General features: G+C 33.9%; 1 protein-coding gene across 5 annotated transcripts in view; it reads right to left on the bottom strand.

Moving 5' to 3' along the window:
* Positions 1–401: 401 nt before the first annotated feature.
* Positions 402–24,796, bottom strand: part of TRAPPC13 (trafficking protein particle complex subunit 13) — a 42,929-nt gene continuing 18,534 nt past the window's right edge. For 2 of the 5 annotated variants that reach the window (XM_059175106.1, XM_059175111.1), the window contains exons 5-13: positions 17,404–17,531; positions 14,568–14,640; positions 13,240–13,284; positions 10,012–10,029; positions 7,937–8,070; positions 5,631–5,829; positions 4,378–4,478; positions 2,001–2,151; positions 402–1,877 (exon numbers count right to left, since the gene is read on the bottom strand). In XM_059175106.1, coding sequence (XP_059031089.1) covers positions 1,770–1,877; positions 2,001–2,151; positions 4,378–4,478; positions 5,631–5,829; positions 7,937–8,070; positions 10,012–10,029; positions 13,240–13,284; positions 14,568–14,640; positions 17,404–17,531 — 957 coding nt within the window. In that variant the 3' untranslated portion in view covers positions 402–1,769. The remainder of the gene's footprint in view (positions 1,878–2,000; positions 2,152–4,377; positions 4,479–5,630; positions 5,830–7,936; positions 8,071–10,011; positions 10,030–13,239; positions 13,285–14,567; positions 14,641–17,403; positions 17,532–24,796) is intronic. The other 3 variants (XM_059175108.1, XM_059175109.1, XM_059175110.1) reach the window with 3 other exon arrangements.

Genomic DNA, 24,796 nt, shown 5'->3' with positions numbered 1-24,796 from the left:
CTACTCTTAAAATGATAAGGATGCCCCAAATACTTTCCTGGCTTATCTGGAACAAGAGGACATTAAAGTAAATCTTTATATACATTCTACTTAGGAATGAGTGGCTTCTGTTAACCATACTTCATTGTAATAGCTATAGCTGTTATGATGCTATGTAAAACTTAAAAGGTCCCTTTTATACAAATGACATTTTCATTTAATGTATCAAACTGTTTAGCTAATTTTTATAATATGGTTTCAACAGATCCCAAGATGACATTGGCTAACCTTTAGTTAGAGAATGGATAGTGTCTATCATAAAAAGAGACTAACCATTATATGTTACTTTAAAATCGGGAACAATGAAACAGAAGGTTCAGTCATGAGAAGATGCTTAAAAAACATTCAAAATACACAGTGCAGTGGATATAAAGTCTTATCATTTAATCAATCTTACTCATTCTGGAAGAAAGATTTCAGCTTTATACTGCTTGCACTTTATTTTGCACAGATAGTTCGTTATTAGTGAAATTTAAGGGGCAGATTTCATTCTGAATATAGCTTTACTCTGGACCAAATAATTTGTCATGGCAATAAATAATTATGCATTTAAGAAAAACCAATTTTTGTATTTGACTTAATGCACTCTAACATTTAAGCAATAATATTTACATCCTTGAATTTCAACTTATGAAAATAAGTTTTTATTTAACAGCATACGCTTTGTTTCCTTACAAAATATTGAAACTTATTATATTCATGTTGCAAACTTGTTTATAATCTTAACTTTCTTACTGTTTTGTTCCTGGAATAAGTAAATCACTGTGACTACATACAGAGACAGTTTTATAGTATTAATACATGATTTAGAGTTCAAAACCAAATAGCAGAAGGTGGAAATCCTTTAAATATGCCTTATGAAAATAAGTGGCTTATTTTTCAATGTGAAACAAACCCAGGACTTTTTGGCTTAGAATTAGGAAATTATCAGGATTCTTGGTTAAAAGTTAACAGAGTAATCAACAATCCAAGAAATTAAACCCATTCTGATCTGCTGTTAGCAACTGAAATTTAGATGTGTGTTTATATGTAACCACAAACATAGGTATGTACAAAAAGAATAACTGAAAACTAGGGAGAACTCATACTGTGTTAGTAACATAAGGGTACATGAGGATTACTCTAGTTGTCTTAAGCTTTTTTTGCTGACTGAAGAGTTAGGAAAAAAAACTGGGGCTAATTGGAAAATTTTAAATGAAGTATTATAAGAATCTGAAGTTCTAAACAATTGTATCTTTTAGATCAAGGTTAGTAAACTATGGCCTAGGCCCAATCTGGCCGGTTGCCTGTTCCTGTAAACACTGCTTGTTCTTTTTGCCTACTGGCTGCTGTCCCACTACAATAGCAGAATTTTTTCAACAGCAGCCACATCTCCTGTGAAGACAAATATTTAGTATCTGGACCTTTACATAAAATGTTCGCTAACCACCCAATCCAGATAGTTGCTAGGGACAAACAGCCTCAAATAGAGAGCGTCAGGAAAACGAAGTCCAATGGTTATCTAGAAATGGAATATGCTGAGGGGAGAAAATGTACAAATGTCCATTCAGAATATAACTCACAAGATAAAATCAATAGATGGTTCTTTTCAAAACAAATATTTAATATTTTAACTTTGTCAGGAAAGAAATTTAAATAATAGGTACTTATTTTTGTTGTATACTTGATCATTTCACAAAGGTGACAAAAAAGACAGTTCTGTGAAATTCCATGAAAAGCACTGGAAATCTTCAGCTCTCCACTTTAATGGCCGAAGATACTACACAGACCTGTGCGATGTCATCATATTCATATGTTCTCTTTAAGAATGTGTCTGTTAGTCTTAAGCCGGAGACACTCTATTGAGAGAAAGATACAGGCATGAATTTTCATACATTGGCAATTACCAGAGAAATATGGAAAGAGTCAATGCCCATGGGTTAACATTCCCAGATACCAAAATGAGTGAAAAGAAAGCGCACCTGCAGTCCCTGTACTGAAGACAGCAGAGTAAGGGCAAGGCAGAGAGAAGAACTGGGATGCAGCTTTCCAAGCTGTCTTCCTGAAATGCCACACCAGTGGATAGAATTGGTATTGCACATTTCCAAAACCAGATCCATAGTCCTTTCACTGCTGGAGGAATCAAAAAGACAGGAATAAATCTTGTTCCTTTCACAAAGCGGTACTTGGTATTTCTTCCACTTAGTGCCAATGAATTTGTTTTTGGGGTATCCAGGAGAATAAAAAGCACAATCAGAAATAAAAAGCTACAATGTAATTTTTATTCCACTTAAGACAGAATCAGGAAAATAGAGAGATGGCATCTTCTAGGGTTTAAAGTGGCACTGAGATTGAGCTGCCTGTCTGGGTATAAGCCTTCTGGTTCTATTACTGAATCCTGGCCCCCTGGTGCTGATCTGTTAACAGCTCTGCCATTTCTCTGGGAGACTTCCAGACATCTGTGTCTACTCTTGCTGCTATATTTTCTATTTCTGTTAGGTACTCTACAGGAAAGAAAAAGATAAACTGAGTCTTTTTGCTATTTAACTTATGTTTCTTTAATGCAGATAACACAGAAAATGACAAGATTTCTAAGTAAATATTATTCAGGTTTGTTCACTGGTCACATGAAAAGACTGCTTCTGCTTATAAATGATATCACCAGTTTAGCTTAAACATGTTTAAAAAAAAAAAAAACCTGTCAATGACAGTATACACACACATTGGTTTTTTGTTTTTTTTTTAAAGATTTTATTTATTTGAAACACAGAGAGAGAGAGAGAGATCACAGGTAAGCAGAGAGGCAGGCAGAGAGAGGGGAAAGCAGGCTTCCTGCCGATCGGGCTCTCTGATCCCGAGGCGGGGCTTGATCCCAGGACCCTGGGCAAGCCAAAGGCAGAGGCTTAACCCATTGAGCCACCCAGGCGCCCCCTTTTGTTTTTTTTTTTTTTAAGTAACCAAAAGGCTCAAAGTAAAATCTAGGCCTCTGCTCTACTACCATTTCTGGCTACTTTCAACTGTTTTAGCTCTTTTTTCCTTCTAGTTGGCTCCTTATTTTGGCCATTAATTGATTTGCTACACCTCAAACTTTAAGTAAACAAAAAATCCAAAAGCACACCTATACACACAGGGTCTTCACCCTATGCATGTTGCTGTTTAGTGAACTTCCATGATGTGGCAGGCAATGCATTCCCAATGCTAGGTAAGACATGATCCCTTCTGTTGAATAATGCATAATCTAGTAAGGGAGAGACTAAAAATTATAACAATATATAAATGTCACTAAAAAAAAAACGATAAAAAATTTGCTAGGACAGAGTAAGGAATGATTAACTGTACATGGGAGGGTCACTAACTTCAGAGGGAGACAGGTATTTTTGTAATTCTGTAGGATAAATATTTCCTATGGAGTGCATATGGAATTTTAAAAGAGTATACATTCAAATTATATGGGATAGGATTCATTCCTGCAATAATTTCAAAATGCCCCAACAGGTAATATAAGCTTTACCATAAGTGATAGGACTGGAATTTAATCCTGGCTTTTTTGGCTTCAAAGCTCTGTGCTCTTTGCATCCCAACAGCTAGACTATATTCTGTTACAAGGCCCCATTTTCTAAACTATGACTGATTCTTTATATTAAATTCATAACCAATTTTTACATTCTTAATGCTAAAGATACAGTTCAACCATAAATGTAACTCAGAAAAATCTTATTACATTAAATCTATACTGTATTATTCCATAAAAATGTGACTTGTTCAAGCTTTTAGTAATTTTTTTTTAGATTTTATTTTTATTTATTTATTTGACAGAGATCACAAGTAGGCAGAGAGGCAGGAAGAGAGAGAGGAGGAAGCAGGCTCCCTGCTGAGCAGAGAGCCCGATGTGGGGCTCGATCCCAGGATACTGGGATCATGACTGGAGCTGAAGACAGAGGCTTTAACCCACTCAGCCACCCAGGTGCCCCCATGCTTTAGTAATCTGAAGTGTGAGGAAATGTAAACAATGAAAAGAGCATGGACTCTAAAGTCAAACAGACCTGGTTTCAAAGTCTGGCCCCATCTTCTATAGCTCTCTCAGCTAGAGTATGTCACTTTACCTCTGCGTTGGTTTTCTCTTGTGTAAATTGTGAATAGTAGTACCTACTTCATAGGGGACAATGCATGAATGAAATAAAATACAGAAAATGCCAAATAAAGTCAGACCTCAAAAAATGTAATGTATACAGCTACCAGATGAACTTTATAGTATTGAACACCACAATCAGAGGTGGTTTCCATCAGCATACTCAAAAGACTTTAATTCTCTGACGTAGGTGAAGAGGAAAGGCACCCATCCACAAACACTGCCATTACCTGCAGTTTGTTATTTTACAGGTAATATGAAAAGGTTCTTCTAGGTTTACGGTATCTGGGATTGCCTCCAAAGACAACCTAACATCTCCATAACCTGGAGCCTAAGAGAAAAAGCAACAGAGTTAACATACATCACAGAACCCTCCCACTTTAATAAAGGTACCACACTAGCACATTTACTCAACAGTTGTTCCATTTCCAAGTTGATGTTTAGAGAAAATACTTCCCAATTATTCTATTGTTCCCCATTCCAACTTCTTTTGCTACTACTGCCTGTAGAACAACACTCTGGACCCTGACTGGGTTTGCTGTGATTACTCCATGTTCAGTAGAGATCAAATGAATCTGATAGGTAAATAGTAAAGAAATTTCAAGAGGTCTGAACTTAAATGGAGGCTTTCCAAAGATCCTATAGCTTATACATATATAACTCTAAAAAGGAAAGATTGTTGCCTAGGCAGATAGAGTAAAATTGCTTTGAAAAGATCCAGGAAAACAAACAAACAATGTCCATCCACAAGACACTCAAGCAGGAAGAGACCATAGAAACATCAAAGCTTGGAACATCCATAGCAAGATGATAGCTAAAACAGTTGTATTTTTAAAATTGGCTTGGTGATAACTTCTGCCCCCCACAACTTATTACTTGAAATAATAAGAATGACTTTTAAAGACTATATCCCAATAGGTAATACTCAGCATAAAGGGAACATTCTGTAGCATACTCTCACTAGCACAAGAGAAAGGACTATAACCATCCCTATTTTAAGAGCAGAAATTAGGTAAAATATTCAAGTAATGCTTACAACTTTAACAGGACTCACTTTCTGAATTTCAGACAACTCAGATTCTCAAAGTCTTTAAACAAGTATGAATTGAGTTGGTGAATGTAGGAAGTCCAAGAGTTTCAAGACATTGAAAAGAAACCTTCAAAGTAGTAGAAATCAGATGAACAATGAACATGAGCTACCACAGGAGGGAAAAATTGGTGAGCAGTAACTTAATTTCTATTTGGTAGAATAATAAACCATGTATTACGGATAAATTAACATCTGAATATTTTTCATTCATCTCAATATCAAGTTTCTGCCTAAAGAGCAGTAAGATTTTTAGTCTTTTATCTCTTATTTACTGGTAATATTAATGCCTTTTAGAGCATTGATTTTTAGTGATGCACCTAGGAAAATTTAAGCTGTTGTAACTATCTACCCGCCCAAGCACCAAAACCCCCTCCAACATTTTTCTAGACTCACCATTCGCTGAAGTTGGCTGGTCTGTAATCTTCCCCTTTCACCTAGATTTGTTTTCCACACTATATCCAATTTTCCAATTACTGTTACTCCTTTAATGATGCCTGCTTTTTCTGCAAACTCCTTTTTGGGTTTTAGGCAGTACAAATACTGGCGTGTATCCATTGGCTGCAAATATGCTCTGGATCCAAACGTAGTTACACTGAGAGAAGTGGAGAGAGAGATGGAGAAAATTCTCAAGAGTTTTTTAAAAGAAAAACCATGGCTGTGATTGTTCCTTTGGATAGGAAGTGAATGATTTACCATCCAAATATCTTAAATAGGACAATTCAGTGGTTTCAATACAAATGGAAGTGGACCTGAACTTAGAAGATTTATTCTTCTTTAAATTTTTCAGATGATATGGAAAATCTTTACGTTCTTTATAATAGAATTCAATATATTACTTAAAATACTAGATATGTATCAATTACCTGAAAAAAATGCAACAAATCAAAACCTAAAGTATTCTGTCCCGTTTCTCTATAATTAAAAAAAATAGTTTAGGGGCGCCTGGGTGGCTCAGTGAGTTCAAGCCTCTACCTTCGGCTCAGGTCATGATCCCAGTGTCCTGGGATCGAGCCCCGCATCGGGTTCTCTGCTTGGCAGGGAGCCTGCTTCCTCCTCTCTCTGCCAGCCTCTCTGCCTACTTGTGATCTCTGTCTGTCAAATAAATAAATAAAATCTTAAAAAAAAATAGTTTAGAAAATGTACCATTGTAAACAAAGTGATCATTTTTTAAATGAACTAAAAGATCAGGGAAAGACTGGAAAGTTACTGTTTTCCTCAGTGGGAATATGGAAGGCTACAAACTTTACTGAATTTAACCATAATAGGATAAAAAGTAAATGTTTCTTTCATTCTTTTTTTTTTTTTTTTAATTTTATTTACTTATTTGACAGACAGATCACAAGTAGGCAGAGGCAGGCGAGAGAGAGGAGGAAGCAGTCTCTCTGCCGAGCAGAGAGCCCGATGCGGGGCTTGATCCCAGGATCCTGGGATCATGACCTGAGCTGAAGGCAGAGGCTTTTAACCTACTGAGCCACCCAGGCACCCCTGTTTCTTTCATTCTTGATGAACAAAATCAGGTACTTTCTCCAGCTATTACCTTCTTATCTGTATTAAAGTCAACTTTATATTTATTCCTCCTCTTTTAAATCACCTATAGAAAGATACATGTATTCATTTTTGCAGAAAAACTAGATCCATTCCTATGCCCACTTCTTTTAATGTTCACAGAATATTTTTTTTTTAAAGATGTTATTATTTATTTATTTGACAGAGAGAGCGAGTGAGAGAGGGAACACAAGCAGGGGTAGGGGAGAGGGAGGAGCATGCTTCCCGCTGATCAGGGACCCCAATGCAGGGGTTGATCCCAGGACTTTGGGTTCACAGCCTGAGCCAAAGGCAGATACTTAACCGACTGAGCCACCCAGGCGCCCCTTGACAGAATATTCTTAAAACTCACCCTTCATCTTTAACCTTACTAATGTCTCCATCATTCCTTCCCATGCCTCAGTTTTATCATTTGCAGGAAATGAAGAACAGTTTTAGATTTATCTCACTGAGTTATTATAAAAATTAAAAGACTGAGTGCTTCCAAGAGTAAAACATAAAATGCAAATGTCTAGGATCTTTTTATTTTTATGTGGAGGGAGGAATGAATAGGTAAAGCACAGGATATTTTTAGAGCACTGGGACTATTTTGTATAATATAGTAATGGTGAGTACATGTCTTTGCATTTGTTAAAACCCACAAAATGTAGGACATAAAGAGTAGGAACCCCATATTTAAACTATGGACTGTAATGAATAAAAGTATCAATACTGGTTCATCAACTGGAACAAATATGCCACATTAAAAGAAGGTATAAATTATAGGGGAACTATGAGTAGAGAGGGGCATGTGGGAACTCTGTTTCTGATCAATTTTTCTGTGAACATAAAACTTCTCTAAGAGGGCACCTGGGTGGCTCAGTCAGTTAAGCGTCTGCCTTTGGCTCAGGTCACGATCCCAGTGTCCTGGGATCCAGTGGCACTTGGAGGGGGGAGGTTTCACTGCTCAGTGGGCAGTCTGCTTTCCCCTCTACCTCTCCCCCTGCTCGTGATGTCTCTCTCACTCTTTCTCTCAAATAAAATCTTAAAAAAAAAAAAGTCCCTAAGAAAAATAAGGTCTATTAATTAAAATACAAATTATAAACCATCTAAGAATAACAAGTGTTAGAAAAGTTCATATACTTAAAAACAAAAACGTTATAATTCATATTTACCATTCTCCAGCTTGGCTGACTGAGTTTAATTCTGCTACATTGTACATTATAGATGGTTCCAATGAAACTTTCTCCATAAACATGGGTGAGGTTGTAATATTCTGAATCTGGGCTTCCAGAAATACTTCATCAGTCTGAGGATATGAAAAAAATATCCACCAAAGTGTAATGGTATTTAAAATATTTACCTCAACAAAAATATCTGATCTAATGAAGAAAAAATATTAACCACAACTGTGATTAGTTCATGCCTGCAAATCAAAGTTATCATAATTAATGCAAGAAAAGAAATCTTCACCCTAACGTAATTAACAGGGGGAAAGTCAAGGGTTAGTTAACTGATAACTTGTCAAACAATGGATAGGGGATAACTACATTTTTTGTAGCAACATCCAAAAATAGTTATTTTACTGGAATTTCATTCACAAGATATCCTAGTTCTTCTAGTAAATCATTAAAATGTTAAAATGTCATTTAGTAAGATGAATATACCTGTGTACCTATCATTTCAGTGACATGTTAATATAATTAGGTCTTCATTATAATATTCTATCATAATATAGTTCCAATGGTCATATTATTTCAATTTAGAAAGTATAAAGACCACCAGTACAGTGAATAATCAGTCTATTTTATAATAGGATTTAACTTTTCAATTAAAGCAATTTGTTAGTGGCCATTAGTGATTTCTTGGTTCATTTCAAATGTACATTCAGGGAAAAAAATGAATTATAGTTGAAAGTCATAGAACTTTTAAATCAAACACAAGGTATTCTGTAGCCTTAGAGACTAATGCTATTCAGCAATATTTTAATGAATGGGTAATTTAAATATGTACTTTTGTATAAAAATTTTATTTCCTAAAATTTAGGAATTAAAATTGAGATTTATATTAAACATCCTTCTTTACATGTGATTTGGCTTTTTTTGTATATATCTGAAGGGGAACACAGAACTTGGTTCATTTTCTAAATGAATCTGTATAAAATGTGACACACTAAGGATATGCAATAATTATTTTGTTCAAAAATTTCAGAGTAATATATATAAAAATAAATTTATAAAACAAGCTATGACCCAAAAAATTTGGCACTGAAGAAACGTTTTAAATATTAAATCCAGGAAAATGGAAATCATTTCCAAAAATATAATGATGAAGTTATAATGTAATATATTATTATCTAAACTAAAACAGATTCTTTAGTTCTTGGCACATGTGCTCAAATGAAAATTGAAATATAATGATTTATCAATCTAAAAGAATGTGCCACTTAAAAGCATTATCCTGTTACTTTTTCCTCAAAAAAAAAAAAAAAAGTAAATATATCCCATCAATCCATTGCTTTAAAAACAAAATTACCACAGGCCCACATTTCAAATTTTAAAATGCATTTTTCTGCTTAAGTTTAGAAAGAGCTTAGATAAAATGGAAGAAAAACAAGCAGCATAATGGAAAATTAAGTTAGTTTAAGTTAGTACAAAGTAATTTGACACTTGAAAAATTAAGAATTCTGTGCTACAGCAGTCAATGTTGTTATCATATAAGTCATATATTATAAGCAAGTGCTGTTTATATTAAATAGAAATTTGAAAATATGACTTTAGCCAACTTGGGAACATTTGAGGTTCTTCTGTTTACTAATGTCAAAGGGCCAACTTTACCTGACTCAGACATAAAACTAAAACCACTGTGCATCTGAAGGTAAATTTCAACTAGAGAGTTTACCTCAAAGAATTAAAAGTAAAGAATCTTATTTAAGAAGATGTTGAAAAATCCAAGGCTATTTTTAACAAGGTTCACATGCCTCTTTTAAGAAGAACCCAAAGGAAAAACATTAAAAATGAGAGCATACTTGTTTCAGTATGATAATTTAATCTTCAATTTAATTTTTTCCCAAAGATAATCGATATAATATAAAAAGTATAAATTAGATACAGCTTTTAAAATCACATATGTGGTATTTCATAACTAACTTTGTTTTTCCACTATGTTTCATAAAGAAAGATTAATTAGGCAGAGTCAAAAAGTGGTAAGTAAGAAAAGCATATAAATTTATAATAAAAAATCAAATTACCACAGAACTGAGGTCACTCTAATGGAAAAATAAAAAAGAAAAATTAGAAAAATCAGAATTAAATGTTAAAGAAAAAGAATAACTAACTTTAAAATAAAATGCATTTCTGCATTTTTTTTTAATTTTCTAAACAAGACAGCATTAGTAAAACAAAGAAGTAAACAGAAAGTAACAAAGGAATATGACATTTTTCTAAAAAGGTGAAACTACTATGGTTAAATGAATGAAGAACACTACAGGTGAATATTTAAACAGGAGCAAATATTCAAGGACAAATTTGGGTGAGAAAGGTATAACCCGTCTCTTTCTAGTTCTATAAATTCTTTACCTACACCGTAATTCTTCACGGATTACTTAGGATGGCTGTAAGTTCTCTTCTACAATCAGAGTAGATATACACTGTATTGTACACCTTTCCTAAATTTATCTAATAATGGAAGCATTTTTTTCAAGAAGCATCTTCAGTGACTAGAGTTCTATGCATTATACTTCAGGAAATGCTGAGCTAGACCACATCAGACAACTGAGAGTTTATTCTTTTCTTGTTAATATGTTTTATAGTTTGTCTTTTTTTCATATATACTTCTAAGGCTACTTATTTATCAAGGGTCATCTCAAATGTTGCCTCTTTTGTCCAACCCATTGCTAAAAATACTTTTTCATCTCCGATGTTCCCAGAATCTAAGTACACTTCATGATCAGGTGGTACTTACATTGCATTTTTGTCATGTTTGTTTCCTCCACTAGATCTAAGTACCCTGAGGATTGGGAAGATGCCCAATTTATATTTAACTTCTCTCTACTACCTGGCATGGAGCCCTATTCCCAGCAGGTGACCCAATGTTTGAACCTAGTTGCTAATGTCACCAATCTTCTTTCCTATTTTATAAGACGGCAACAAAATTTCTCATAACAAACTTGTTTTCCTTTCAGTGATTCACATATTGCTAGAATTATTAGAAACAGAGTAAAAAAACATGTTTGAGACAATTGTGGGGTTAATAAAAGTCAATGTGTAAGAACTACAGCACAAAGTAATAAACATCACGTACCGATATGTGTGTGGTTTATGAACTCCTATAATTTACCTGAATTTTCTAGTTGGGGTCAATAGAATCTGCTTGGCCCCATAGGCTGAATAGTATTTGTTTTCTAATAGGTGATACCGAATATCTTAGAGACCCTAAAAATACTATTTGTTTACTGCCGGTTTTTAAAGAAATATCTATTTTCAAAGGTTCAGAATTTTACATATTTTCTTAGTTGACATTTGTTGGCAAAGATTACAAATTTTGTTTATATATAATGTTAACTGAAGAAAGCAACATTCTGTTACTATAATTATAAAAACAGTACTAAACATAAGTTAGTAAAATCTGAAAGAGAACATGGATTAATGAAAAGCCCATTATTTTTTGGTGTGGTGGAATTGTGGGATTTTTTTCACCCTTCCTTTTTGGGGAGTATATCACGTTTATAATATTATTCAAGGAATAACAAGTAATTTTAAAAACTGCAAAAATCACTCTAAATATTCATGTTATACAACTATTTGACAAGTATCTTAATCTACCACTACATTTGCAGCAAAGAAAACCTAAAATAGTTTAATATGTGCCTTCTTAGGAGCCAATTATAAGAAAAAAGAACACCTACAGCACTGTTTGTTTCTAATTTGCAAACATATATACTCTTGCAAAATAGTTACTTATCTTCCCTCATACTATGGATGAACTCTTTCCTAGCAAAACAATAAATTAAGACCACTTAAAATTTAATAAGCGGAATAGCTATACTATAATTAATCAAAAGTATTCCAGTAAAACAAAAAAGGCAGCATACACATGTAGCATGGCAACTCCCCTAGCCCTGAAAAGAAATGTTAACTCTAAACTAGTAGGGGGAGCTAGTAATCCCCTTGATGAGACTGTATCTTCCCATGAAATATGCATTTTCTTTACTTATGTACTCCATATTCCATGTGCATTTGTAATTCTGCTTGGAATGCCTTCACTGATTTGACACTTTAATGTTTCCAACATCTATTATTTCCGTACTCCACTCCAGTTACCCTTCTCATCTTCTCTGAAGACTACTGTAAAATCTCAGCCCTAGACTTCATGCAGTACTTCAGATTCATGACATATACTATACTAGGTAGTTTTATTATTTTATGCACTTTTTGTCCTAATAGTACTCTACTGCAGGTAAGATTCCACTCTTGGTATGCCCATCTGTAGTACAAATTATATTGAATAAAAACTCAGATGCTGATGGTAAAAATACATGCAAATTTGACATAGGACTACAAATTTCTGATCATTAACTTTAGAGTAATAAAGACATAATTTTCATTTCAAAATACTGTATTTTAATATTTAATATTTAATATTTTAATAATAAAGACATAATTTTCATTTTAAAATACTGTAATTTAATATTTTAATATTTATGTGGTAGGAAAGACATGACTTTTGCAGGAGTAATGGGCCCATTAGGAAATCGTTTTTTTCTGGAACTCCAGAAGCCAAGATAAAGTAGAATTTCTACTTTACTTTTATTGTTTTGTTTTGTTTTTTTTAAAGTAGAATTTTAAGAAAGAAATCCAAACAATAAAACCTTCTTCCTATGGCAAAATCTATTTTATCTCTTTTGTTCAAATAGAAGATAGGTTATCTTCTACTCTCTAAGTTACCGTATTTTTATTTTTGCCAATCTTGTTTATTCCAAAAAGTACTTCTAACCATTCACTGAAGTTAATGAACAAACTGCAGCTGACACACTGATTTCCCAGGACAAAGAATTTAATTTACTGAGTTCTACTTGTCAATATTTTCCAAGAATATTAAATGATTTTTGCAGGGTTAGATTGACTACTTCAGAATCACAGTGTAAATATTTAACAAATTGCTATGGTTTTTAGATAGTAACAATACTCATTAAGTGGAAATTTAGGGCAATGATTTAATGAAAGGGGGTGAAAGCCTCATGAAATTAACAAAAATAAAATTCAAGATACACTGATTCTATATAATTTTAAAACAGCATATTAAAAGATCTACAATGAAATTATTCTCTTTTGATTAAACTTGAGGCTCATTTTTCACAAGTAATTCACACTCTTCTCAGCAATTTACTTCAACATGAAATGAAATGTAATACATCAGAATTTTAGTCAAGTAAGATCTTACTTTTAATCTGAATTCCTATTAAGTGCTAAACACTTACCTCTGCATTGTAAAATTTGGTTTTCACATCCAATGGTTTGAGAACCTAGTCGAATAAAGCATATCAATCAGAGGAGATTATCACTTATTTTTGTTTATTTATTTTTAAATCACAGGGTTATATCTGTCAAAGGCATTTTCTAATTTTAATTGTAAAAAGCTTTTTTAATAGGTATGCAATATTTTTGCAAAAACAACAAAAAACCCAAAAAACTATCCCAAATGTATTTATAAAAGACAACCATCATTTCTTAATTGGGTAATAGTCACATGAGTTACATGTGTGTTTACTCCATAGTATTTTTGTTATACTGAATATATGTATTTTATGTATTTTTCTCTATATATTTCACAAAAATGTTTATTAAAATAAGTGCATAAATCTCTTATTTTCTTTTAAAAGTCATGCAAAATCTTAAATGAGTGATACAGCAAAATTTTTTCTTTTAGAAGTTTTTTTTTTGGAAAGTTTTGTTTTTTTCAAGTAATCTCTACACCCAACATGGGGCTTGAACTCAAGACCCCACAATCAGGAGTCACATGCTCCACATAATGAGGCAGGTAGGTGCCCCAAAATAAATCTGGGTACATTTAATAATTTAATTAATTCCTTCTGTTAATACTTTTTCTTCCACTTAAAAACACATAGGTATGAAAAATACATATTGCATAATATCTAGATCTAATTTAAAGGGTTATATGTGGTCATCTCATCCCTAAAACCACTAAAACCAGTGGTTTTAACTATTTTTAATCACAGAGTGAAAACTCTGTATAAATACAAAACTCTACATATAAGTTTGGTGACTCATGGAATCCTGGAAGGAAGCGTGGTCCACTCAGCCCAAGTCAATTATCTTTCATTTAAATATTTCTTTAGAAACTTGATATGATTTATACTTAATTTATCTGGACTTTGTACTCCTTTTATCCCTCTTGTATATTCTTGTGAGTTTTGTCAAGGTATAAAAACAGGACAATCTTTTTTGGATAAAAATCTGTAAATGAGGGGTGCCTGGCTGGCTCAGTCAGAATAGTGTGCAAATCTTGATCTCGGGGTCATGAGTTTGAGCCCATGGTTGGATATAGAGATTACTGAAAAAATAAAAAAATAAACTTAAAAAAATCTTCAGGTGAAATATTACACTGACAATGATAATTTCTCTGCTTTTACTTAATTTAGTCTGACTTTAGATTTCTAGTACTATGACAAATGCAGATATATGAAGCTATTTGCTTTATTTGGAGGCTGTTTTCCCTGCAGATAGATAGGAATAACTTCACAGGGGAAAAAAATCTGTAAACTATTTACACAGTCACATTTAATACCTGAAATTTGAAGAATTTTCTAAAATACATTTTTTCTCCACCCTGAGTTGTATAGCTCACTGCACACACCAAGCTGAAATGGAAAGAAATCTCTGAATTATCTTTGATTTTGTTTAATAATAAATCTAATACACCTCAATTTTACTCACAAATTTGGAAAATATTATAAACAATGGTGTAAAAGCGTAGCCAAATGAGCCTAGAGTAGGGAAAAAGAGTTTTAGCTCTTTTTATATTTATAAAAATATAATTCAATGAACAAGAAAGCTTTGATTAGCAAAATTAAATATACAATAGTGAAATATATTCCAAAACAAATCTGAAAAATCAAATAGTTAAATGTACAAATTAAGTTTATAAAATTTAGAAGAAAAAATATAAATTCAAAAAAATTCTAGGATGGGTAAAGACTTTTTAATATAAATGGGCAATGGAAAGGAAAAGAGTCATAAATGTATAAACTGAACAAATCAAAATCATGTTAAAATAAAAAGCAGACAAAATGGGATAAAATACTTCTAATGAAATGAAGAGAAATCTCATAAGCAAAACATTAGTATCTTGCTCAAAATAGGAGGAAAGGATATATAGATAGATGACAGTACCATAAATGGCTAACAAAAAGGTGAAAACATTCAGCCTCACAAGAGGTCAAAGTAATAAAGTAATGAGACATATTTTTTCCACTTCTTAAGATTTAAAAAAAATTCTTTTACAGGTGTTACCAGGATTTGTGAGGGGTTAGAGAAAGTGACTCTCTCTATACTGCTAGTGGTTAAAAGAGATTTAGAAAACAAGTCTTAAGTAAGAGTCTTAAAAATGCTTATATGCTCCTATGGTAAACCCACTATAAGCAGTCTACCACAGGAAATACTAAGATGCTCAGCACTGTATTATTTACAACAGCGGAAGACTAGAAACAATCTAATGTCCAATTAGTAAACAAATTAAAGTATATGGTCCAAGCACATAAGATAAAACTATCACAAAAAGAATGTTTTCACAGAATATTGACTCAAGTGGGAAAATGTTCACAGTGCACTGAAAAAGATAAAACCATGGGTAATATGATCAAAATTTTGAAAAGTATTATTTATTTATATAAATATGTTACATAAACACACATAAAAAACTAGAAAATCATATACTAATATTTTAATAGCAGTTACACTCAGTGGTGAAAATACAGGAAATTTAATTTCTCCTTTTAAGTTAAGTGTACATAAGCCAGGTACTAGGGATGTAGTATTGTTCAAAATACAGTAACTGTTTTCAAGTGCTCACAATAAAAAGCAGTATAGCAGGGTATAGATTTTTTGAAGCCAGATTTAGATTTGAGTTCCACTTCTTATTTACTATTTAATTCTACAAGAGACTCATCTTCTCTAAAAGGAAGGTTTTTATACATTTAATAAACTTCAATAAACTTAAATTCTTAATAAAATTTAATAGTTGTAATAAATATAAAATTTAAATAAAAATAAAATAACAATTTAATGAATTTCAATAAACTCTATTTCAACAAGTACTGACCACTATTCTCTGCTAGATCATGAGGACACAGCTGACTTCATGGAACTCGTACTCTAACGGAAATGACAGGCACAAGTAATTAATTTTAAGCAGAAGACTAAAAAAATGACAAGTTATGGATGCTATAGAATATATTAAAAGGGGTATTTAATTTAGTCTTGGAGGTTAGGAAAGCTGCTTTGAGAAGTCATGGTGAATCTGATATATGAAGAAGTGAAAGTAAGCTAAACAAACGAACAGAGTTATTCCTTAAGAAGGGAAAAATTTATCTCAAGTCTTGGAGGAGTGCAAAGGAAAGAGACTTCCAATATCACTTAGTATAAAACAGGGAGGAATGAGAAAAGGTAAGAACTAAAGCAGCTCATACGGATTAGGTTCTAGAGAACTTTGTAAAGCCAATACAAAGAATTTTCTATGGATAGTGGTCGGTCACTGAAGAGTCAAGTGACTTATCCAAGAACATGTAATTAATAAATGATGGAGCTGAAATTTGAACTCTTTAAATTTTGACTGCAAAGCTCATACCAATCACAGAATATATACTAAGAAGTGCCTACAAAAGAGATTTCACCACAATGAACTGATTAACAGCTAATATTATATACTACTTTAAGCCAAGGAAGAGAGGCAAAATGGTGACATAAGTGGAGATGAAAAAGGTGGGATGACATACAGTTAGTAAGAATTAACAGGACTTTGTAAATTTATTGTATGTGTAAATGGTAAGGCAGATGGAAGTTTAAAATTATTTAGATGGCTGAAATTTTCATATCTGCCTCTCAAAGAAAAATAGAGGATTCACATTCATATGCCAGGAATACAGAATTTGATATATATTTTTTTTCTCAGAGCTTATCTTACTTTGGTTCTTTATTTCTGAATTTTCAGGATAGAATATATATACATAGTTAAAAACGGAACTGAAAAGTTGTACAGAACTGAGAAGCTGTAATTTAAAAATAAACACTATTAATGTCAGTTTCTAGCATTTCAAAAAATAATTAACATACATTTGGTCAGAGTGGTACCTGGGTTTTAAAAATCTGCATGGCGTTTTATTTTTTGGATAAGATTGTCTGTAGATGCAAACATGAAAACAGAAATACAGGAAAATAAATTAAGATATTTTCCCCTAAAAAACAAACATTTTGTTTCAAGTCTATGATAAGCATGTAATCCTGCAACATTAAATTCCTTCTTAAGTAGGTTCATAGGCTTGATACTAAATGGACATAAAACGAAAATTTCAAATAAAGGCATACATAAGGAAAAGCCTTTGAGAACTAGTAAAATTAATCCTTACATGTGTGTTCCAATTTCCTTCACTTCATGGTGTATGACATCATCAATACAACAATCAGGTTTAAGTTCAGCCACTGCAGCATTGGAAGCTGAAAGATTTAAACGCTGAGAACTTGTCTGAAGATCAGCCTTGAAAAAAAGAGACAAAAAAAAAAATCCAAATGAGACTGGGTACCTACAGGGTAAGGCTGGATATGAGTGAAAAGAATAGGAGATCAGGAACAAGGAAGAAGGGCCGATGCGGAGCAACACTTCTTAGTGTCAGTCTTTCTACCACAGCTCTGCAGCTTAAAACCACATTAATGGTTCATACAAGTAAACCAAAATCAAATAAATAAAATCAGCCAGAAGTAGGGGGAATAGGTAATGGAATATGAACAGTACCAAATGAACACAACCACAATGGGAGGGAGGGAGGGATGGGAAAAAAAAACTAACCTAAGGAAGCCTGGCTAACAAATGCTACAGACAAAAAGAATGGCACGGGGATACTGCACTCTAGCTAGTACGTTTGCTTGTATTAGCAATTCTGCAACTGTTATGGGCCTACCACAACCAAACCAAAAAATACTATGGATAATAAGAAGTTTCTCCCCTCTGGAGAAAAAAAAGGTGTAAATGAGGAAAGGGAGAAGAGGCTGCAATGAAACTTTTGGTGTTGAGTTGGTTTTAAAACATACATACAGATGGATAATCCAGAAACAAATATAGATAGATGTGCACACATGTGCTACTATAGAACACTAAAAGATAAATTACTATTCAAAACAATATAAGGTGGGGCGCCTGGGTGCCTCAGGAGGTTAAGCAGCTGCCTTCTGCTCAGGTCGTGATCCCGGGGTCCTAGGATCAAGTCCCGCATCGGATCTCAACCTGAGGCCTGACTCCACAGTAGGCAATTAACAAATATGTGTTGAATACTGAATGAATGAATGAATGAATGAATGAAGTTATGATGAAATTTTGATGCAAATGTCAAGAAACAGTAAAGACCATGTTAGGTAATGGGGATTGGGGAGGTTTTTGCATAAAAGCTTGGATTCTATCAAGTCTCTGTTTCTTTTTTAAAAACTAACAGGTTTTCTGCAGTTAATTCTAACCTAACATTCCTAATGCTAGGCAGTGTGAAACAGGATATTTATTGGTGCTCTTTGATCATTATGTTCAGTTATAAAATAGTAGGAACTCAAATTTATTGGGCTCCATCTATGTGCAAGGCCTTGTTCTAAGTTTATTATTCATTTAATATCCACAATCCTGAAGTAGGCAGTCATACTATTCCCATTTTATAGACAATAAAACCACGGCAGAGGGAAATAATAACTTCCCCAAGGTTATACAACTAGTAAGTAATGGAACTGAGATTAAAAATTCCTTAAACATTTTAGAAACCTGAGAAAAAGGGATTAAAAAAAGAAACACTCAAACCCATGGGCTTTCTGTTCAGTATGTTTTCCTCTGTGTCATTTTTAAAGTATTAATGTATTTTAATGTATATACAGCTAAACACTTTCATCTTTTTCTTTTTTTTTTTTTTTAAGATTTATTTATTTATTTATTTGTCAGAGACAGAGGGAGAGAGAGCGACTGAGCACAGGCAGACAGAGAGGCAGGCAGAGGCAGAGGGAGAAGCAGGACCCTGGGATCATGACCTGAGCCGAAGGCAGCTGCCCAACCAACTGAGCCACCCAGGCGTCCCTCATCTTTTTCTTTTTTGCTATTATAAATAATTCTGCACCAAACATTTATTTTCTTATTACCTATTATGTGTTTAGGGAAAATAGTGTGGAGAAATGGAAGACTGGCTTGGGATAGAATTTTTTTTTTTTTCCAAGAACTATTTGACCTCGGGCGCCTGGGTGGCTCAGTGGGATAAGCCGCTGCCTTTGGCTCAGGTCATGATCTCAGGGTCCTGGGATCAAGTCCCGCATCAAGCTCTCTGCTCAGCAGGGAGCCTGCTTCCCTCTCTCTCTCTCTCTCTCTCTCTCTGCCTGCCTCTCCGTCTACTTGTGATTTCTGTCAAATAAATAAATAAAAATCTTAAAAAAAAAAAAAACTATTTGAGATCCAGACCTGAACCAAAATCAAGAGTCAGAAGCTTAAACGAGTGCACCCCAGGGGAATACAATTTAAATTTCAGGGTAAGGGGGCACCTGGGTGGCTCAGTGGGTTGGGCCTCTGCCTTTGGCTTGGGTCGTGGTCTCGGGGTCCTGGGATCGAGCCCCGCATCGGGCTCTCTGCTCAGCGGGGAGCCTGCTTCCCCCCTCTCTCTGCCTGCCTCTCTGACTACTTGTGATCTCTGTCTGTCAAATAAATAAAAATCTTTTAAAAAAATAAAATAAATTTCAGGGTAGGGTCTATGCTGCAATTTGGATGAGGAGAATTTAGGAAAAGGGTAAGGAAGAAACAGAAGGAAGCCTTTCAGATAAGTTAAACAGAGTCAGCAAAACATCTTAAATATGAGAGTTCAAAGGTGTCTTCAAAAGCCATCAGAAAATAATTTTTTACTTAGCAAAAGCTGAGAAAGACAATTATCATATGGTCTTACTTATTTATGGAACATAAGGAATAGCATGGAGGACATTAGGAGAAGGAAGAAAAAAATGAAGGGTGGGAATCAGAGCGGGAAAGGAACCATGAGAGACTCTGGACTCCAGGAAGCAAACAGGGTTTTAGATGGGAGAGGGCTTGGGGAGGATGGGTGAGCCCAGTGATGGGTATTGAGGGCACAGATTACATGGAACACTGGGTGTCATATACAAACAATGAATCATGGAACAGTACATCAAAAACTAAGGATGTACTGTATGGTGACTAACAACATAATAAAAAAATTAAAAAATATATTAGTGTAATATTTTTAAAAAGGGAAAGAATTTTTTATAATTAAGGGATTTATATTCAGGAATAGAGAAAATATATTTTCAAAGATCTAGAATAAGCTTCAAGAGGACAGAGGCCTTGACTGTTTTTTTTTTTTTTAACTTTAGTTTTGTTTTTTTTTAACAGATTTTATTTATCTATATGAGAGAGTGAGTGAGAACACAGAAGCAAGGGGAGCAAGCAGGCAGAGGGAGAAGCAGGTTCCCAGCTGACCAGGGAGCCTGGTGCGGGGCTTGATCCCAGGACCTGGGCACACGACCTGAGCCAAAAACAGACACTTAACTGACCAAGCCACTCAGATGGCCCTACTGTTTTCTTTCCCTAGCAACTATAACTGTGCCTGGAACACATTAGAAATAGAAATTCTTGGGTACCATTTTAGACTAATCAAATTAGAAACCCTGGGGATGAGCTTTGGCAGTCAGCATTTTAACAAGCTCTCCAGATGATTTTAATACTTCCTAAAGTTTGAGAACAACTAGTATACACAAAAAGAGTTATCTGTTTTATTTCCAGTACAATAATTATATTGTTTTGTTTATATAAAAATATTTTTAAATGTAGCATGTTAATATTTTCAGATACAATGCTGGATTTTTTTCAATTAAAAAGAAAAACCTAGTGGGTTTCCAGTTGAACATGGTAGACTACACAAGCATTTTTATTGTTTTAGTGTTGTTTTTACAACACTAAGCTGACAAAAGAATTTTAAAAAGTACAGATTCACAATCCCTCTTCCTTGATTTCAAATTCCCAGAGTTGTAAAAAATTAAAGTTTTAAGGGCAGAAGTCTGGGTATCTGAAGTAATAGCAGCAGGGTAACCATGAATTTCCCAAGTCATCCATAAAACAAAAACAAAAGCAACTAAAACTAAAGCTTGCGTTAATATAATTAGAAAGCATCATATGTCCAAACTTCATATTACCTGTAAGTAGACATATATCAAATTTTTACAAGCTATTTTTCATGTTCTTGTCATGAACCTTTGCAAAGAATAAGGGAAGTTCAGGGGAATTTGAGCTGAACAGAAAGAGAAGAGGTAGGTCTAATACTGATCTAAACCACTTTCAGAAAGACAAAGTCTATTCTAAGCATGAAAATACCAATAAAGTGCATTACTGGAAGATAAGAGCACGGTCTCCAGGGAAGGGACTTAACAGTTGTTTGACAGGAAAGAAAACAGTTCAGGGTTTTGAAAAACAGTTCAAAGGAGAGACACCTTTTAGAAACTGTGGATTGAAGAGGATAAATTTAGGACACTACAATTCACACGAAAAGGGAAAATTTGGGGTGCTTGAATGGCTCAGTAGGTTAAGCATCTGCCTTCAGCTCAGGTCATGATCCCAGGGTGCTGGTATCAAGCCCGTCAGGCTTCTTGCTCAGTGGGGAGTCTACTTCTCCCTCTACCTCTGTCCACTGCTCCCCCTGCTTATGCTGTCTCTCTCTGCCAAATAAATAAATAAAATCTTAAAAAAAAAATTGAGGAACACACAACCCCATTCTCCTCTATCAGCCTCCCCAAAAGACACAGTAAAGAAACCACACTTTGTGCACAATGCTTTAAGAGGGTGTTGTTGTTTTTTTTTTAAGATTTTATTTATTTATTTGACAGAGAGAAATCACAAGTAGATGGAGAGGCAGGCAGAGAGAGAGAGAGAGAGAGAGGGAAGCAGGCCCCCTGCCGAGCAGAGAGCCCGATGTGGGACTCAATCCCAGGACCCTGAGATCATGACCTGAGCCAAAGGCAGCGGCTTAACCCACTGAGCCACCCAGGCGCCCCAAGAGGGTGTTTTTGAATTAGGAATATCAAAGCACCCAAACTGCATTTCACAGAATGCAAAGCCTCCAACAGTTTTCATCTACACAAAAATAATGTAAAAAGAAAATAGGTGAGAACTGAGAAAATTCACTGATAAAAACTGCCACCCAAAACCAACAGTGAACTACTGTATCTAAGAGAAAAATGAAAAATATTTAAACTGAATTAAATACTCTCAAGAGAACACTTGAAATATAAAAAAACACCTAGAATGAGAAATTTTAAAACTAAGGCGAAATTTGTTGTTGTTTTAGCATGGGGCTAAAATTTTTTAAGAGAAGAATGTAGATAGTTGATTGAATTTGGGAAAGAAGAAAAGGACACAAATCATATTAGAAACGTGAAATGACAAACGAAATAATGGAATACACCTACTATTAAAATACAATCCATGAAAACTTTCTAGAAATAACAGATCTAAATCTACATATTCAAAGGGTGCACTTGCTATCAGAGAAATGACATTAAATGACCAATTCTAAAACATACAGAAAAAAAATCCCCCGGCCTCCAGGAAAAATTATCAAATTTCTTACAAGGCAAGAGAGTAAGACTGGCATCAGTCCTCTCAAAAACAGCATATATATATATCTAAGTAACAAAGGAACAGCATTTTCAGAAGACATAAAGAAGGAAAATGTAAACAAAGGATTTTTATATCCAGCCAAACTGTCTTCCAAGTATTAAAAACACTTTTGAACATTTTAAGGCTCAGAGGATATTACACCCACAAGCATGTCCTGAGCAATCTATTTGAGAAATCTCCAACCAACCAATATGCAAATAAAAATGGGAAGATATGGGAAGGGGGTAAAGGGAATGTAGTCTAAGCAATAAGTAAGAGTTAAAGGACACTATTAAAGACTAAAAGCCCTACAGTAAGCAGCTAAGTATGAAATAGTGAAGGTGGGAAGTATCATAAAAGGCAAAAATATAAAGGCAAAACATAAAACAAAAATACAAATTAACAAAAAATTATTTGAAAAATAAGGAACTGAAACACCTTACATGGGAAAAAAAGGCATACCAGATATAAAAGAATAGGCTTACTATTTAAAAACAAAACAATGTGACCTCTTTGAAACAAACCATATAAACTTATAGATACATGTGAAGGGACTTAATTTAGCTAATAAAAAAATTCAATATGGCTCACAAATCAAGACCCAACTATGTGTCGTATAAAAGAAACATAAATAAAAATAAAAGAATTGGGCACCTGGGTGGCTCAGTGGGTTAAAGCCTCTGCCTTCGGCTCAGGTCATGATTTCAGGGTTCTGGGATCAAGCCCTGCATCAGGCTCTCTGCTCAGCAGGGAGCCTGCTTCCCTCTCTCTCTCTCTCTCTCTCAGCCTGCCTCTCTATCTACTTGTGATCTGTCTGTCAAATAAATAAATAAAATCTTTAAAAAAAAAAAAAAAGGATCGAGGAAGGCTAAAAATAAAAAGATGGACAAAGGCACACCAGGCAAATGGAAACAGTAACAAAACCAGGTGGTGATATAGGCACCCAACTAAGATTCAGGCGAAAAAGCATTAAACATGGAAAGGAGGAAACTTTTAGTGCTATAAGCAATAATTCAAAAGGAAGAATGAGGGCGCCTGGGTGGCTCAGTTGGTTAAGCAACTGCTTTCGGCTCAGGTCACGATCCCGGAGTCCCCGGATCGAGTCCCGCATCAGGCTCCCAGCTCCATGGGGAGTCTGCTTCTCCCTCTGACCTTCTCGCCTCTCATGCTCTCTCTCACTGTCTCTCTCTCAAATAAATAAATAAATAAAATCTTTAAAAAAAAAAAAAAACACAAAAGGAAGAATGACTAAGCGCAAAGTGTAAAAAAAAAAAAAAAGCACAAAGTGTAAGATACAAATAGTAGCACAATAATAATATGAGATTAGCATGTCACTTTCAGTACAAGACAGACCAAGTTGACAAAAAAAAAAAAGGAAGTAAAGATGCAGGATACCTGACACCACCATCAGTAAGATAAATCTTATGGATCTACATATCTAGCTCTACAGTAGATAAAAGAAAATAGACCTTCTTCTCAAGAACACATGGAATATTCATTAAAAATTAAATTAGGTCACAAAAACTAGCAAATTCTTTAAGTAGGACTAAAATAAGAACAAAATTTTCACAATGCAATTAAACAAACTATAGATCATTAACCAGAAAAAAACAAAAAACAAAAAACCCTTTCTATCTCAAAAACCTATTCAACAACTCAGGTAGAAAGGAAAACAAAAATAAAATTATAGAATTGTTTAAAAAGTAATTTTAATGAAAATGCTATACATTAAAATCTGTAGAATATATCTAAAGCATCAATCAGAAGAAAATTCACTTTTATCAACAGAAATAACAGAACAAAAATTTAAATATTAAATCCTCAGCTGAAAAAGCTAAAAGAGAACAAAGTAAAAAATCAGAAGCATAAGAAAGGAACTTGTTAAAAGCAAAAATCAATGAGGTAGAGAATAAAAAAACATTAAATACAAGTAATGAAAATAGCTTTTTGAAAAAAAATTAAAATATACAAATTAAAAGCTAGTTTAATGAAGAGATTAAAAAAAAAGGAAGCAGAATTATGCAAAGTAAGAAATGACTAGGGAAAAATAACACCAAATAAGAATAAGCTTTTTTAAAAAGGATTTTATTTATTTATTTGAGAGAAAGAGAAAGTGAGAGAGATCA

The sequence above is a fragment of the Mustela lutreola genome, chromosome 5 (genome assembly GCF_030435805.1).
Source record: "Mustela lutreola isolate mMusLut2 chromosome 5, mMusLut2.pri, whole genome shotgun sequence".
NCBI lineage: Eukaryota > Metazoa > Chordata > Mammalia > Carnivora > Mustelidae > Mustela > Mustela lutreola.
The sequence above is the reverse complement of the archived record's forward strand: the minus strand, read 5'-3'. Positions and strand labels throughout refer to the sequence as shown.